The following is a 16,735-nucleotide window of genomic DNA, read 5'->3' as shown; positions in this document are numbered from 1 at the left end:
GATACACTCCAAGACCCCCAGTGACTGCCCCACTTCACAGGAAGAGAAGTTTTGAGAATGCAGCCAACCATCTCAGCAGCAGTAGAGAATCCACAAGTAGAGATCTGATGACATTGTTTAAACCCTAATTAAACCAAACATCAACAAAAAAGATACTCCCAATTCTTGGGACTTCTCAGATACATGAGCCACTAAATTTCTTTTTGATTCATGGTATATATATATAACATATATATATTATGTTACTTCCTATACATACACAGCTATGATAAAGTTAAATTTATAAATTAGGCACAGTAAGAGATTAACAGCAATAACTCATAAGATAGAATAATCATAACATAACAAAACTTACGTGAATATGGTCTCTCTCTCAAAATATTTTATTGTACTATATTTGCCCTTTCTAAATTGAAAAGTTTTACCTTTTCACTTAAAAGAAGCACTTCATGGCTTCTCTTCATCATATCTGAATTACCGGCATCACTACTCTTGCTCTATGGGGCCATCAGTAAGTAAAGTAAAGGTTACTCGAACACAAGCACTGAGATGCCGTGACAGTCAATCTGATGACCAAAATGGCTGCTTCAGTGACTCGCGGGTGGGTAGAGTCTAGAGGGTAGACATGCTGGTCAAAGGAATAATTCACATCCTGGGTGGCACAGAGAGGGACAGTGTGAGATGTCACCACACTACTCAGAATGGTGGACAATTTAAAACCAATGAACTGTTTATTTCTGAAATTTTCCATTAATATGTTTAGAACAGGGTTAACTATAGGTAACTGAAACCTCAGAAAGTGAAGCCGTGGATAAGAGAGGCCTTCTGTATCCAATTCCTTAGAATTACTTTGGCTCCATCCAAATAACTCAGGACAATCTCCCATTTAAAGTCAATGGGTTCACAATCTTAATTCCATCTGCCACCTAATGCCCCTTTGCCAGCTAACCTAACATAGTTGCAGGTTCTAGGGATTAGGAAGCTGGCATTTCATGGAGGTCATTTTCTGCCTAGCACCAAGGGTTAGAAACGAGGTTAGGCCACTGCATGTTCTCACTCATAAGCGGGAATTGAACAATGAGAACACAAGGACACAGGGAGGGGACCATCACACACTGGGGCCTGTCAGAGAGTGGGGGGTCAAGGAGAGGGAGAGCAGTGGGACAAATACCTAATGCATGTGGGCCTTAAAACCTAGACGATGGGTTGATAGGTACAGCAAACCACCGTGGTACATGATGCCTGCATAACAAGCCTGCACGTTCTGCATGTGTATCCCAGAACTTAAAGTAAAATTTAAAAAATAATAATTATAAAAAGAAAGAAAGAAAAGAAAGCAGGTTAGGCAGAAAACTAGAAGGTGGAAGGTTAATACACCAACCTAAGAAACACAGCCTGAAAAGAGAGGATAGGTCAACTGAGAACAAAATAACAGAATCTTCTGGTCACTCCCAAAGCTCATCAACTGCGGTGCAGTTTTAAGACGCAAGTGTGTATCGTAGCTCCGCAGTTTTTTATGTTGTTTCAGTATTTTTAAAATGATGCATCAATGATGAGTCCAGTTAGACAGTTACACAGACCGAGATAGTCCAGGAATTCTCCAGATCTTTATGCCGTCTGCCCTGAGAACATGTGATATCCATGCTATATAACAGTTTCCGTAAATTAAACCCCTTAATCTAACTTTATGATAAGAGTGCTTGTCCTGTATTTCAGGTACTTCCTGGAGTGCAACATTCCGGAAAACCAATTACCTGGGGGAGTTCATGAAAACGTGCATGGATTAATAACAACTAAGATAGGTAGACAAAGTCGATCCCAACACATAGTCACTATTCTACCCTTGCAAAATCACTGTGGAGTTAGCAGAGGTTGTTATTCCCATTTTAGAGATGAAAAAACAAAGGCTCTTAACACTTGTCTGTGCATCCAAAAAAGGCAGGTGCAGAACTCAGACTCAAATCCTTAATTTGCAATTCCGGCTTCAGCTTCCTTTTGAAAATGCCACATAGCTCCAAGCAATCAAACTGTCCTATATCAGAGGTGCCCAGGTAGCTTGACTCAAAAATGTCCTCATTTCCAGGGGCTCCCAAATCTCTAACCCTTTGCAGAAGCTTTAACCTGGAGGGAACAGTGTGCTGACACCTACAGTAGGTAACACAAGTCAAACAGGGGGCCTCTGTGTCACGGTCTGATTATTACATGGCAATTAGGTAATTGTGGCAAAATATCCAGAGAAAGATAATCCAACTACTCATGGAGCATAATGGTCTTGGAGCCAAGCCTGGCACATGTGCTACAATATTGTCTACCACCAGTGCTACTGCTACCATGGCTACTGTTATTCCATCAGATCCAAATCTCCATCCCCCAGTCCCATCCTAAAATAATCATGGTTTTTGCTATGTGGCAACATGAGTACATCCACACTGGCTAACGTGCACCAGCTCAACTCTTAATCCACTCCTTGAGCACAGTCCTTCTACCCCTGAATTGGGGGTATAACGCAGTCAGCCCCTCTGCAAGGGATTGTAATAGTTTATGAATCTAAACAGTGACAGTTGTTTTGCCACCCTTCCTTCTGTCAAATAAAATGTGTAAAGTAAGGAAAACCCATATATGAAATCCATTTTGGTCAAGTTTATACAAACAATATTTTCAGATCACCCCAAACACATCTGATCTCAATTTAGGCAGCAATGGCTTAAACAAACAAACAAGAATGGGAAGGAAAAGGAAGAGAGGAAAGGGGGAGAGAGAAGGATGGAAAAGAAAGAAATCCCACCTTAGAGAAGGGTGTCTCTCCATTTGCTCCTGTCCTGTCCACTGCCCCTTAGCAGAGTATTAATATTTTGTTTTTACAAGTCCCTTAAAATTTTTGCTAGATTTATTCCTAGTTATTTTGTCTCTCTGGTTGGTTCTATACATACAGTAATTTTTCCCACTAAATTTTCACAATGGGTGGCACAGGCATATAGGAAAACTATACATTTTACATTGTTATTTCCGTACCAGCCACCGTGATGAATTCTAGAATTCTATTACTGTTTCTAATAGATTCACGGGAGGATTGGGTATCTTAGGTTTTCCAAATTAAAAAGTTAAAATTACTTGCAAATAGTAATAATTCTACCTTCCCCCCTTTCTCCCTTTCTTCTTTTGCTCATAATTGTAGTATCTAATAATTTCTAAACAATGGTTAAATAAGAGTAACAATAATGAGCATTTCAGGCTTGTTCTGGATTTAGTGAAAAAGCTTCTAGTGTTAAATCACTAATGATGATGCTGGCTTTAGGTATGACCCTATTTTAATAGCAGGTTGTTCTGAAAATCAAAAATAGATATTTCTTTCTATATCTTTTTAGTATCCATAAATCACAGATTTTTCTCATTTGCTCAGATTAATAATAAATAACATTATTACATTCCCTAAGATTGAACCATCCTTCCATTTTTAGAATAAATCCCATTCTGTCAACACTGATAATTACCTTTCTGTGAGTTCTTTCAGATCACTGCCCATGATTGGTTCATGTTTGCGCACAGCACATAGCACATAGTTGATAATACATGTTTAATGAATAAATACATGAATGAATAACTAAATAACAGCTGCACAGAATGAATAAATAACAAGTCCCCAAACACCCTTTGCAACTCCCTCCAGTTTCTCTAATCCTCCAGTGAATTAGAAAGATCATATGTCTTGCCCAGGGTGGATCTTTATATATTTAATAAACATCTGGCTTAACTGGCCCCCACATTTCTAAAAATAGCACCCTTGAACTCCTCTTTCTCTATGGGAAAACTATTTCATGTGGTTGCATCAGGACAATCACACGGAACAGTTTCCCCACAAGGAATAGAGAGCTGTGGTTCTCTCCTCTCACCACTGCCCCAAGCCGAAGGGCAGGCTACATCTCCCAGGCCTGATTAGAATCCCACACAATTATTGCTTTAGGAATGGGGCGCATGACCCAACCTGGGCCCAAGGCATCTCTAGGAATTTCCCACAGAAGCTCTTAAGAAAAACTGTTTCCAAAAATATTGATAAACATAAATTATGTTGTCTAGGAATGCTTCTTACCATCTTGCCTAAACTGTGGTGAGACAGCCTGTTTCAGAATGAAGCCAGGTAGAGACAAACATGGCAAAGAATGAAAAGAGACAGGGGCCTAGTGACATCATTTGAGCCCTGGATCCAGTTGTTCCTGAAGCCAAGTTACCCCAGACTTAATCACATAAGGCAATCAATCGTCTTTTTTGTTGTTTTTAATAGTGTAAGTTCCATTTCCGTCATTTGCAACTGAAAAAAATATTGCCTAATTCATGTGTTGCTTTGTTTACTTGTATATTCTTAAATAAGGTTGAAAAAAATTTTTAAGGCAAGTAAATCCTACGTAGTGAGTATAAACAACAGCAAAAAGCCAACCACCTTCTTTTAATTAATGGCAAGATGGGCTGAAAAGCTCCCTTAAGTGAATTATAATTTCAGAATCAAATTCCCAAGACAGTTACAGAGGTGCTTGTTAAACCGCAAAAACCAATGAAATCAGGAGATTACTTTAACGGCGCGGTGGTTCAATCCGTTCCAGAGAGATCATCCATTATGCAAAACCAAAACCCTTAAAACTTTCTGACAAACAACCCCAGCAATCTTTCATTCATCTGAAGTCTCGAGGCCTCTCTCCTGACTTGATATAAAATGAAAATGCCTGGTATGATTTACAAAAATAAAAAATAAAAATAAATAAATCATGTTATGATGGCTGGAGAACACCGGTGAAAGCAGCCAAATCTCAAAATCAAGAGCTTCACAGGTGAGCAATCCTGCATTCCCAAATGCCTTTCTTTCTGCAAAAGCACCAAAGCCAAGCAGGCTCCTGGCATCCTAAATGCATCTGAACTTACCTGAGCAAGTGGCATCCATTCTTCCTGCAGGCTCAAAAGAATGTCAGCATGGAAGCCCACAAAGCCTATCCACTGCCTTACCCCATTTTTTTGGTGGAGAATTCTGGCTGCAGTTACCTCATGAAATCATACATTTTTTCTCCTTCAGCTCAAGTTACAATAGACCAAATTCTGGAATCTGGTTCTGATTATTCTCTGGAGAGCTACTTAAGAGCTGCTGTAGGGTTTTAAATCCCTCATTCAGACATAATCTTGAAATAAAAGACTATATTCACATGAAACATGCATTACAGCTTTCTCTTTAGAGCCTTCAATACTGATGGCCCTAAGTACTGATGGGCAGAATAAAGGAAGGCATTGAAGGAAAATGAAGAAGAGCAAGAGAGAAAAGAAAAATGGGAGGGAGAGGAAAAAAGAGGAGAGAGACATTTACTCTGTAACAAACTCTATATAAGGCACTTTAAATGCCATTTCATGTCATCCTCATGTAATCCTTTGGCAGTAAGTAACATTGAGCTCATTCTGCAGATGGAGAAATTGAGGCTTAGCGATATTAATTCATTTGTCCAATAGATTCTGGCTCAGACATACAAAACATGCTCCAAACCACGTTGCTTCTATTCTACAGCTTCCTGTTTCTGAAGGATCTAATACAGAAATGTGTTCTAGAACCAGTCTTTTCATGGGGAAATGGACTCTATGGAGTTAAAACAGCTTCATCACATAAGAAACAGAGATTAATATAAGTAACCTGTTGCCCAATAAAACCAGTATGTGGCAAAGCCAAGCCTGGAATCCAATTTTTTTAACGCTAAGATCTTAATCCACCTGAGCGTAATCTATTTTATAAGTGCAAGTTATCGATATAGATCAAATACAAGCACTCCTGATTAATGAGTGAAAGCTGAGAATTTCCCCAGTACCAAGAGAATGTTAACTGAGAACAGAGAGGGAAATTCATTTACGAATCTTCTTTTTTCTGCCTCAATGTTCTTGTTTATATCAAGCTTTTGTGGCTGTTGCAATATATCCAGGAGGTATTTCCCCCATGCTGTTGCAAAATCTGTAAAGGAAGAAAAAAAAACCCTAAACTAAAATAGCACATGTAAGCCACGATTCTGGCCACTGCACGCGGTACACAGGGTATGGCCATGCCAGTTGTTTTCCAAAATGAGTTTAAACCAGAGGTCACAAACTGGTAGCCAGCTGGCTATATCCAGCCCACAGATGTATTTTGTTTGTCCTACACTGCTGGCCTCCACTGGGCTTTTAAGAAACTTCAATCTGTTGCCAATATTAAAACTAAAAAGGTTTCAAATCAAAACCTGGATTCCCAGTTTCTCTTACAAAGTGGAAGATCACATAACCCCAATGCTACATTTGCACATGGAAAGAAAAGAGCTGGAATGCAGCAGTGGCTGCCCCTTCCGCCAGAGCACAGGCAAGTTAGCTTCTCTCCACCTAATCTATCTCACTCCTTTACACCACCTGCCTGAGCCCTGAAGGTATCTGAGTTGCGGACTTTTAGTTTAAAAGGGTAAGGAGATGCACACTGCAAAACCAGTCATTACTGGGCTTTTCCCAAACCATCCCAAATAACAGTCTCTTTGGTCAATATTATAACAGCTGTGATAGAAAGTAGAGCATATACAGAACTAAAATGATTTGAGAAATGGACAAACTTGGTAGCTGAGACTATATTTGGATTTCTGCTCCCAGATACTCATTTTGTTTAGAAAGTACATTCACTTTTATTATTTCATTTATTCCTCCCGACAATCCAAAAGGAAGCAACTACTCTCAGATAAACAACTGAAGCTAAGTCACGTCAAATAAGTTATCCAACCAAGATCATCCAATCCATAAGTTTCAAAGCCATGTTTTGTTTTGTTTTGTTTTGAGATGGAGTTTCACTCTTGTTACCCAGGCTGGAGTGCAATGGCGCGATCTCGGCTCACCACAACCTCCGCCTCCTGGGTTCAGGCAATTCTCCTGCCTCAACCTCATGAGTAGCTGGGATTACAGGCACGCACCACCATGCCCAGCTAATGTTTTGTATTTTTAGTGAGACGGGGTTTCACCATGTTGACCAGCATGGTCTCAATCTCTTGACCTCGTGATCCACCCGCCTCAGCCTCCCAAAGTGCTGGGATTACAGGCGTGAGCCACTGGGACCGGCAAAGCCATGTTTTGAACCCAGATTTGTCCAGCAACAAAGACAGTGCCTTTAGAATCATAAAAGAACACTCCATAGAGCTACAAAGCTTGCTTCCACCCCAGGACCTTGGTACTTGCTGTTTCCTCCACGTGGAGAAACAGCACTTTGGAAGGAAGCACTCTGGAAGCACTCTATCCAGATCTTCACATGGGAGGGTCTTACTCTGTTACTCCATTTACATCACCTCCAAAGAGAGGTTCTCCTTAATCATCCTATTTAACATACCCCACATGTTGTCCAGGCATCATGGTACATGCTTGTAATCCCAGCACTTTGGGAGGCTGAGATGGGAGGATTCCTTGCGGCCAGGAGTTTGAGACCAGTCTGGGCAACAAAGTGAGACATCCATCTTTTTTTGTTTATTTTTTTTTTTTTTGAGACAGAGTCTCGCTCTGTAGCCAGGCTGGAGTGCAGTGGTGCGATCTCGGCTCACTGCAAACTCTGCCTCCCAGGTTCAAGCAATTCTCCCGTCTCAGCCTCCTAAGCAGATGGGATTACAGGCACATGCCGCCACACCCGGCTAAGTTTTTGTATTTTTAGTAGAGATGGGGTTTCACTGTGTTCTCCTGAGCTCAGGCAATCCACCAGCCTTGGCCTTCCAAAGTGCTAGGATTACAGGCATGAGCCACCACACCCGGCCAAGACCCCCATATTTAAAAAAAAAAAATTCTAAATAATAATAACCAACATGCACAGACATATTCCCCAATTACTTTCTAGGACTTTGCTACGCAACGTGAGATCCAGAAAGCAGCAGCAGCATCTAGCAACCTTTTAGAAATGTGGACTCCTAGACCCCTCCTAAGACCAGCTGAATCCAAAGCTACCTGTTAGCAAGATCCCCAGATGATCCTAAAGTTTACAAAGCACTACACCACACAGGTGCTGCCCAACAGAAATATAATGTGAGTCACAAGTGTAACTTTAAATTTTCTAGTAGCCCAATTGAAAAGGTCTAAAGCGGTGAACTTAATTGCAGTATGTTTTACTTAACATGAGTATAATTTCAGCATGTAGGCAATCTAAAATTATTATTGAGCAATTTAGTATTCTGTGTATCTTATACTTACAGCACATTTCAATTTGGACATTTCACCGATTCAATAGCCACATAATGACAGCAGTTATCATACTGGACAAAATAACTCTGGGCCATCAATTTATTTTTCAGGCTACAGTGCAGTGGCACAATCTTGGCTCACTGCAAACTCCACCCCCGTGGTTCAAGCGATTCTCTTGCCTCAGCCTCCCGAGTAGCTGGGATTACAGGCACCTGCTATGGCGCCCAGCTAATTTTTGTATTTTTAGTAGATTCGGGGTTTCGACAACTTGGCCAGGCTGGTCTTGAACTCCTGACCTCTTGATCCACCCACCTCAGCCTCCCAAAGTTCTGGGATTACAGGGGTGAGCCAACACGCCTGGCCCAGAATTTTTATTATGTATTATTTGCTCTTTGTTTGCTATCTCCACAACTGTCCTACTAAAATGTTAATTCCAGGAGAACAGGTGCTTCATCTAGCTTATTCACCACTTTATCCCCAGTACTTCACTCAGTGTAGGGTATATGGTACATATTTTTAAAATAATTGTTGAATGAATGAATGAACATGGGATATATCCTTCCTAGTACTTTATGTGTGTCAGTGTGATACAGGGGAAGAAATCAGCACTTTGAAATTAGACAGAAGGTTCAAATCTCAGCGCAAGCACTGAAAGGCCAAGTGACCCTGAGCTAATCATTTACCCTCTCAGAGCCACCTGTAAAATAGAAACACTGCTACATATATCACTATGTAATCACAACACCCAAATGAAATAGCACGTCTATGACTGTAGGTAGCACCAACTGCTACAATAGCTGGCGTTCAACAAATACCAACAAAATTCCATCCTTCTCCATTGTCTCCCCAGTTACCACCTGCAAAAAATGCTGATGAACACTGACCGTTTTCCTCTGGGTTGCATGAGCGTGACTTTTGAGAGCATTTTCCTGAGTTACTTTCCCCTAGCCAATAGGATGTGTGTAGTAACTGATGACAGGGAAGACAACTTTAAACCATGGACGATCACTTCCCATTGCCCTGGGGCTGAGTGGTTTCCAATGTAAAGCAGTCATAGTTACTGTACGGTCTATAAACCATGAGAGAGAAAACAGCTCATGTTGTCTCTATCACTTTGATGAGTTCTGCAGTGGCAGCCAGTTGGCCAGACCCGAGGTCCCATCCCTTAGAAGAGTTTAAAGTCTCTGCCTAAACAGCCTGTAATCAGCACATTCTGAAATGTGCTTTGTGGCTTTGCCTTTTTTTTGGAAAGGGAAAGGGAAGAGGGCATGGAGGGTTTAATCTCCCTGATTTATTAATCACTGGTCTGTGTCAATCCACCAAGGGAGGCTTGCTTCTCCATAGATTTTAACACATACATCCTATTCAATTAGTCTACCTTGCCCTGAAAATCTGTGCACACGTTCTAATCTCAGATGTGTTTTTATATCACATTAGATCAACGGCATAGGAGGAAAGCAAAACCTGGATTTAGAGATAACTGGAGTGGCACTGAGGAGCTAAAGCTGTTAGAGCTGCTTAGTTAAATATGAGGAAACCCCAAGCCAGCTGTGCAGAGAGCAGCCCCAATTTCTTCTTGCCTCTCCCTCTTGCTGAAAACACAAGAACCAGAAACACGCACAGAATTCATAGGCTACTGGAAGCACATTTAAGCCAAATAACAAAAAATAAATGGGAAACATTAAAACCTTTAATTAACCTGTGGCTCTCTCATCAGTCAAATAGATTCCAGATAGCATACCGGCATGGGAAGGAATGATACTGTTTGGGTACAGATGTCACCATTTAAAACATTAAGAGTTGGGCTAGGAAACCAGGAAAAAGAGTTTCTGATACTGGAATCAATGCCACTGATCGGTGCTATCTGATACTGAATCAATGCCACTGTTTCCTTTTCTACAACAGAGTGAGAATGCTGCCCCTCTTCCCATACGGGAGCGAAAAAGGAGTCTGAAGAGATAGATGGAACTGATGAAAATTTCACAAACTCCTCAAAACACTGCTCTCTGTGGTAAGACTAGAGAGTGGTCCAATGCAGTGCCAGCTCACTCAGATTCTGTAGGTCCAGCTAGTCTTTCCAAAAGTGGAGTTCGGAGGCTAATGGTTCCCTCTATGCTAGACATGTATTGGCAGGAAGCTTGTTCCTAAGAGAATTTCGTGTCCAGCGCTTTCAATCAGCACGACTGGCCTAGATGCTGGGGTGAAGACAGAGGACACAGGGATATCACATGGTCCTCTTAAGTGACGATCAGAGGAATCTTGTTCTATCCATACCTCTTCACTTTAACAGTTCTGTGAATGGCTACCAAATATTGACAGAGCCCAAATGCCACAAGCATTGGTCGGGAGTAGGAGGCTGGGCATACCACAGCATTGGAATAACATATTCAGGAGCCACATCAAACAAGGTAATTTCTATACCTTCTCTACCTAACATCAGCATAAAGGAATCTGGGGAAATCTGACATCTTCTATTCTTTCATTCAGAAAACTCTCCAGACCCGATGATGGAACTTCTTGGTACACATTCCGCCACACTTTAAGTTGCAGGAATAAAACACCCCCTCTCTATTTCCAGCTGCCACAAACCCACACACCTCAGATCTTAGAAAGATTTGATCTTTCTACCTCCCTGAAAGGGCATGTGACATTTCTCACAATTCTAAAATTGGAATTGGGAAAAAAACAAAAACAAAAACAAAAAAAAAACGCAATTACCCTCATAACGCCAAAGCCACCCCACAGAAGAAACCAGAACATTCCTACAACCAGCAGTTAAACAACTAAAGCCTTCCGAGACAGTATGCCCCCTCTTTATTTTGCTGTTGCTGCATTAATCATCCTAACACCTTTTTAATTATAATCACAAACTGGAAGCCATGGCTTCTGATGTTATAAATACTGATTTTCCAGTTAAATTAGGCATTTGCTGTTTTATGTTTTGATAGGAAGGGGCTGTTTGAAGCCTCCTAAAATATTGCAATTAGTTCTCTCTGTTGAAACAGACAAGACATTAACAGACACATTTGCTGCTTCTCTGTAATGTACTGGAATGTTTATGCCTAAGTGTACTTCTACTCAAGCTTTTAAAGCATAAGGCATATTTTTAAAAGTGGAAGAAATCAATCATAACACACACATTTATTATGTATTTCTGACGTTATTTCTAAAACTTTCCCAGGCTGTAATTTAAACCTAGAAAGCATATCTACTGAATGGGCAGGCAACCTGTCAGAAAACAATCTTTATTTTACCTATTGGCTCTGCTAAGATGATAACATCACTTTAGCTGACAAAGGCTGTGTTTCTGTTTGACAATTGCAATTAGTTACCGAAATGCAATGGAGATGGAGCCAGCCATGCAGATCTGTTTCCCAGAAAGATATAAAACAGGAAGAAAGAGAGAAGAGAAAAAACAAAGGCGAAGGAGGTTTGCATTTGGGCCATCTGCACCAGTGTTATTTAAAATGTTATGGCTGGCCGGAAAGCTGGATTATTAATTTATTTTACCTTCACTTAACTTTCTAGTCCTCTCTTCTCCCTTTCTCTCACCACCAGCAGACGGTGGGAAAGGAGGGAGATGAACATCTCACAAGACAGAAGCTCCAATCTGTTGCGAAGGAGGCGGAGATTAGACAGGGCACGGTCTGGGGCATAAAAACTCTCAGGGCACCAACTGTCATGCAGACATTGAGGCTTCTGGTGCAAAATCAACTCCGTACTCATTCAGCCAAGGGGGGTGGAAAGTTACGGAGGTGGGAGACATCCTTTCTTTACTAGAAAGCCAAAACGCCAGCATTATCTTTGTAACTGTTCCCTATTCATTTTGCTCTGACCTTAACACACTAAAGTTGAATTCCAGCCACTCAAATCCGTTTGAGAGTGATTTTAAGAGATTCCATGGGATCTCAAAGCCCCTTAGTCAATTTAGCCCTCCTGTCTCACTCCTCGGCGTCCTCAGCCCAGAATCCCAGAGCCCTCGCAAGAACCCGGGTTCGGAAACACCCGGCACGCACGAGGTTCTGGGGATTCCCAGGCTTGGAGCTGGGCAGATTCAGACAGCACCTCCTAGTATGAGAAGTGCTGGAGTCAGGGCTGGGTGATATCTCCTCCCCTCGCCCTGAAACAAAGTGATCTTTCGCTAGAGTCCAGCCCTCCCGGCCAATGCCCCAGAGCAACGCCGCCAGGGTTTGCAGAGCCCTCACGGGGCTTGGGGCTCTCGGGACAGTGCCTGGACACTTGAAGGGCGTGGAAAGCCGCGGCTTCCCCTCCGCGTTCCCCCGACACGTCTCTACCACCCCGCGGAGTCTAGGGTCCTACCTGTACCACTCCAACCCCTTTTCGTAGTTCCTGTCGAAGAAGTGCGGCTCTACGCCCACCGCCCGTACGTCCGGGTGTACGCGGATCGCCTCCAGCAGCGCGCGGGTCCCTCCTTTCTTGACCCCGATGATGAGCGCCTGCGGCAGCTTCTTCTCTCCATAGTCCGGGGTGCTGACGGCGCCGCCCCTCTCGCTGCTCCCGTTGGCCGCTCTCCGGCCTGCGAGATCCTCGTCGGTGGTGCTGGACTCCTGCGCTTCCCTCTCCGGCAGCGCGCTCTGCTCCGTGATCATCTCGCTGGGGGCCAGCGGGGTCCGGAGCCAGGCGTCCCGGGCGCCTCCGCCGCCGCTCGGCAGTCCCCAGCCGTCGGTCCCGGGGGCGGCGGGCTGCTCCGGGGGCTCAGGCGGCTCCCCGCGGCTCGCGTTGTCCAGCGGCGACGGCGCGGGCGGCTGCGAGGGGGCGCCGAGGCGCACGGGGGGAGGCAGCAAGGAGGGTGGCGGCGGGCTCGGCGGGGGCTCGGCGGCGGCGCCCGGCGACTCCTGCAGCGCCAGGGGGAATTGCAGGGAGCCCGAGCCGCCCAGGAGGCTGTAGCACAGGTAGGTGACAGACAGGGACAAGGTGCACATAAAAAGCAGCTTGCGCGCCGGCGGCCCCTTAGCAGAGGAGCCGGGCGGCGGCGGCGGGGCCAGAGGTGGAGGCGGAGGCGGAGGCGGAGGAGGTGCGGGCCACCGGGCCATCGCGGCTCCCGGCTCGCGGCGGCGGCGGCGGCGGCGGCAGCCCCCGGCGCTGCCCGGACATGGTTTCAGCCGCCGCCCCCGCCGCCGCCGCCGCCGCCGCTGCTGCCCAGCCGCCCCGGCTGCATGAAGCGACGCCGCTGCGCCCCCGGCCCTGGCCGCTGTCCCGCTGCGCCAGGGGGGAGCCCGGCCGCATGGCCCCCCGCCCCACGCTGCCCGCCGAGTCCGGGTGGCCCCCCACCACCCCCCCTCAGCCTCAGGCAAGGGGACCGAGGGGGGCGCGCGGACCCGCCGGCTGCACCTGCTCCGTCTGCAGCGCCCCCGCTTCCCCGGCTCCGCCGCGGCTCCTGCTTCAGCTTCTGCCGCCGCCGCCGCGCGCTGTTGCAGCCGCGAGTTCCTTCCCCGCTGCTAACTTTCTGCCGGGAGACAGGAGAGGCGCGGAGGGGAGGAGGAGGGGGCCGGGCGCGCGCCCGGCGCAGCCGAGGGAAGGGGGGTGCGCCACGCGCGCGCCTGCGAAGGGGGGCGCGGGAGCGGAGGCGTGCGCTAGGGCTGGGGCACCCGGGAGAGCAGAGATCGTGCCCCACCCCAGCCCTCCCAGCATACACGCACTTGGGGTGTTCCCCACCCCACCTTGCGTAGTTCCTTCCCTTGGGACCTCGGAACGCCGTGTTCTCCATTCCTTTGCCCCAATACTTTTTAGGGAAGTAGAGCCCAACGCCAGCCGCCGGTGCCGCGCATCGGGAACTGCAGGACAGCGGTGACGAGCTCTAGCTTCCGCTTTTCCCCTGGGACTCCAACTCAGCCCATCCCGACCCTCCCTTCTCTCACCCGGGATATCCTCCTGCCTTCGGTCCAGGAGTGAATCCTTCTCTAAAACTGCTTTCCCATCCCATCTTCCATCTTTCCAGCCTCCCCATCTTATCTTGAAGCTCCTGATGGGTGGAGCTTTGACACAAGCCCCCAGGTTTCCCAGCCCCAGAGCTTTTCCATCTGTCCCATCACCAGGTGACAGCACTTTCTGCTTCAAGAGATGAGGCTGTCCCCTCCTCGCCACCCTTAATCACAGGTGCACACACCTGTGCCTCTTTGGGGGCATCGCCACTAACGCAGTTCGTGGTTTCCTGGACTGAAATCGTGTGGGACCATTGTCGCTCTGAACACCTAATAGGCGGAGACAAGCTGGGTTGCAGGGGGTCTGTGCATCTCCTCACTGAATTTTTTTAAGTGTATTTTCTTTGCAGAGAGCTCTCCACCCCTCACCTCCCTCTCCTGTGGGGAAATGGTAAACATCAGAAGGCTTTGGAAGATTCGAAACTAGACTTGCTTCCTGTTGCATTTTGCTCAGGGGAGTGAGGAAAACGGGAGAAAGAGGCAGAGTGATCAACTGAGGCACTCCAGCAAACTCTGCTTTCTGCAACGGGGGCTGGCTCTGCACAGAGCTCGGCCAGGTGCCTCCTGGGGATGGCTCTAGTGAGTTCCAATTGCCCCCCAGCCACAGCTGGGTGTTTGGCAGGGCTGCTTTCTCCTTGTTGGCTGCTGTGGCTGGCATCTCCGGTTTTGTCTGATCACATAATAGGAAAACCAGTTGAAATAAAATGTATATAATATCTAAATATTAACGAGATGCATAGTGCCAAAGAGAAAAAAAAACGTTAATCAAATAAGATGAAGAACATGGACTTTTCCCTGAGTGAACAAAAGCTCACTGCTGCTCTCAGCTGGACACGAGTTTCCTTCACTGCAGCTTCAGTTCAGATAAAGATTATTCCTTTATAATATATATTTTTATGGTACACTGGAGACCTCTGAAATGCAGAGTCTGGTGTCCTGTAAATCATTCTGTGTAACTAGGGATGCTTTTTCAAACACCACACAACTGCATTACTGTAATGTCAATGGGAAGGGGCCAGCTGGAACCGAGAGAAACAAGCACTGCCTAGCCCTCCTTGTGCTCCAAGCCCTGCTCCAAGGTGGTCATCCAGGAAGCCTGGGTTGCAACAGATATTGCCATGTCAGCGACCGGTCTCCCTTTCAAGGCCCAGGCACTAGGATGCCCAGCATATATGGCCCAGGTCCTCCTTGCAGTTCCTGCCTAGCACCCAAACTTTTCTATCTACCCTCTCAGCAATCCAAACAAACCTTCTCCATGCCCAGTTTTACTAAAGATGTGCTCTCAAATTTGGAAAGGTTTTGGTAAAATGGTATTAAAATCAACAGTGGCAAATGGAGAGCTAAATGTGGCCAGCACGGTGATATTAAGAAATCTAAACTGGATGCAATAGTTTAAATTGGGGGCTTTCCCAAACAAGAAAAAAAAAAAAAAAAAAAAAAAAAACCTTGGTTAGGAGGTTACTGCTGAAAAATCAGCAGATCCTGGGCAGGCTCAGTGGCTCATGCCTGTAATCCCAGCACTTTGAGAGGCTGAGGGGGGCCAGATCACCTGACCAACATGGTGAAACCCTGTCTCTACTAAAAATACAGAAGTTAGCCAGGCTGTGGTGGCGTGTGCCTGTAATCCCAGCTACTCAGGAGGCTGAGGGAAGAGAATTGCTTGAATCCAAGTGGCAGAGGTTGCAGTGAGCCAAGATGGTGCCACTGCACTCCAGCCTGGGCAACAGAGCAAAAGGCTGTCACAAAAAAAAAAAAGAAAAAGAAAAGAAAAGAAAAGAAAAAGAAAGAATGAAAAGAAAAGGAAAAATAATCAGATCCCAAACAGTCCCTCAGACAGAGCTAAGAAGCTGCTACCCCTTTAGGCAGAGCAAGCGTGCTGTCGTTTTCACAGTGCTCATACAAGTTGCCCCCACACATTTATGTCACTTGCCTGGACACTGCTAGTAAGGACACTGCTCAGTATCCCTTTTGCCTCCAATCCTCAAATAGTCACACTTTAATAACAAACTCTTGAAAGAATAGAGCCCCTTTGGTAAAATGTCAGGCCCACAAGTGATAGGGAGGAGGCGGGCTTTTTTGGAGAGGAGCTTTGTAAATTTCACACTTAGGCAGTTGCCTATTTTTTATCCACTTTTGAGCCAGGCTTTTTCTAGGACCAAGTCCTCGAGAAACCTACAAGTGGGAGCTACCTACACAGGGCAAATTCTGATGTCATCCAGCCATTCCCAATGGGTCTGAAGACTGGAGGGTAGATAGTTTTGTTTCCCCTGCCAACACCCACAGAATTCCTCATTTGCTCAGTCTGCCTCATTTCTATTCGTCCTAGACAACAATAGCAGATCAGTGTTTCTGATGCAATGTTTTTAGCCCTACCAATGTCCCCCACCAACTCAAAAAACCTCTATCTCACCACCTAACTAATAAACTCCAACCTTTTTACCTTGGTACTCAAGGTTCTCTCCAACCTGTGGTGTATCTCGCAGTTCTGCAAAACCAAACAGTGCACACTATCCAAACTTACACACTGTATTCTTCTATCTCCATAGTATCAGATGATAGCATTCAAGCCAAGGTGTCATTTGCTAGCTAAGTGGCTTCTGAAC

At 45.5% G+C, this 16,735-nt stretch overlaps 1 protein-coding gene across 1 annotated transcript in view; it reads right to left on the bottom strand.

Annotated features, from left to right (window-relative positions):
• HS3ST4 (heparan sulfate-glucosamine 3-sulfotransferase 4) overlaps positions 1-13,689 on the bottom strand; it is a 433,722-nt gene extending 420,033 nt beyond the window's left edge. The window contains exon 1 of the mRNA XM_032243001.1: positions 12,511-13,689. Coding sequence (XP_032098892.1) covers positions 12,511-13,244 — 734 coding nt within the window. The 5' untranslated portion in view covers positions 13,245-13,689. The remainder of the gene's footprint in view (positions 1-12,510) is intronic.
• Between the last annotated feature and the right edge of the window lie 3,046 nt (positions 13,690-16,735).

The sequence above is a fragment of the Sapajus apella genome, unplaced genomic scaffold (genome assembly GCF_009761245.1).
Source record: "Sapajus apella isolate SASKATOON/1434 unplaced genomic scaffold, GSC_monkey_1.0 scaffold51, whole genome shotgun sequence".
NCBI lineage: Eukaryota > Metazoa > Chordata > Mammalia > Primates > Cebidae > Sapajus > Sapajus apella.
This window is presented reverse-complemented; position numbering and strand designations above follow the sequence as displayed.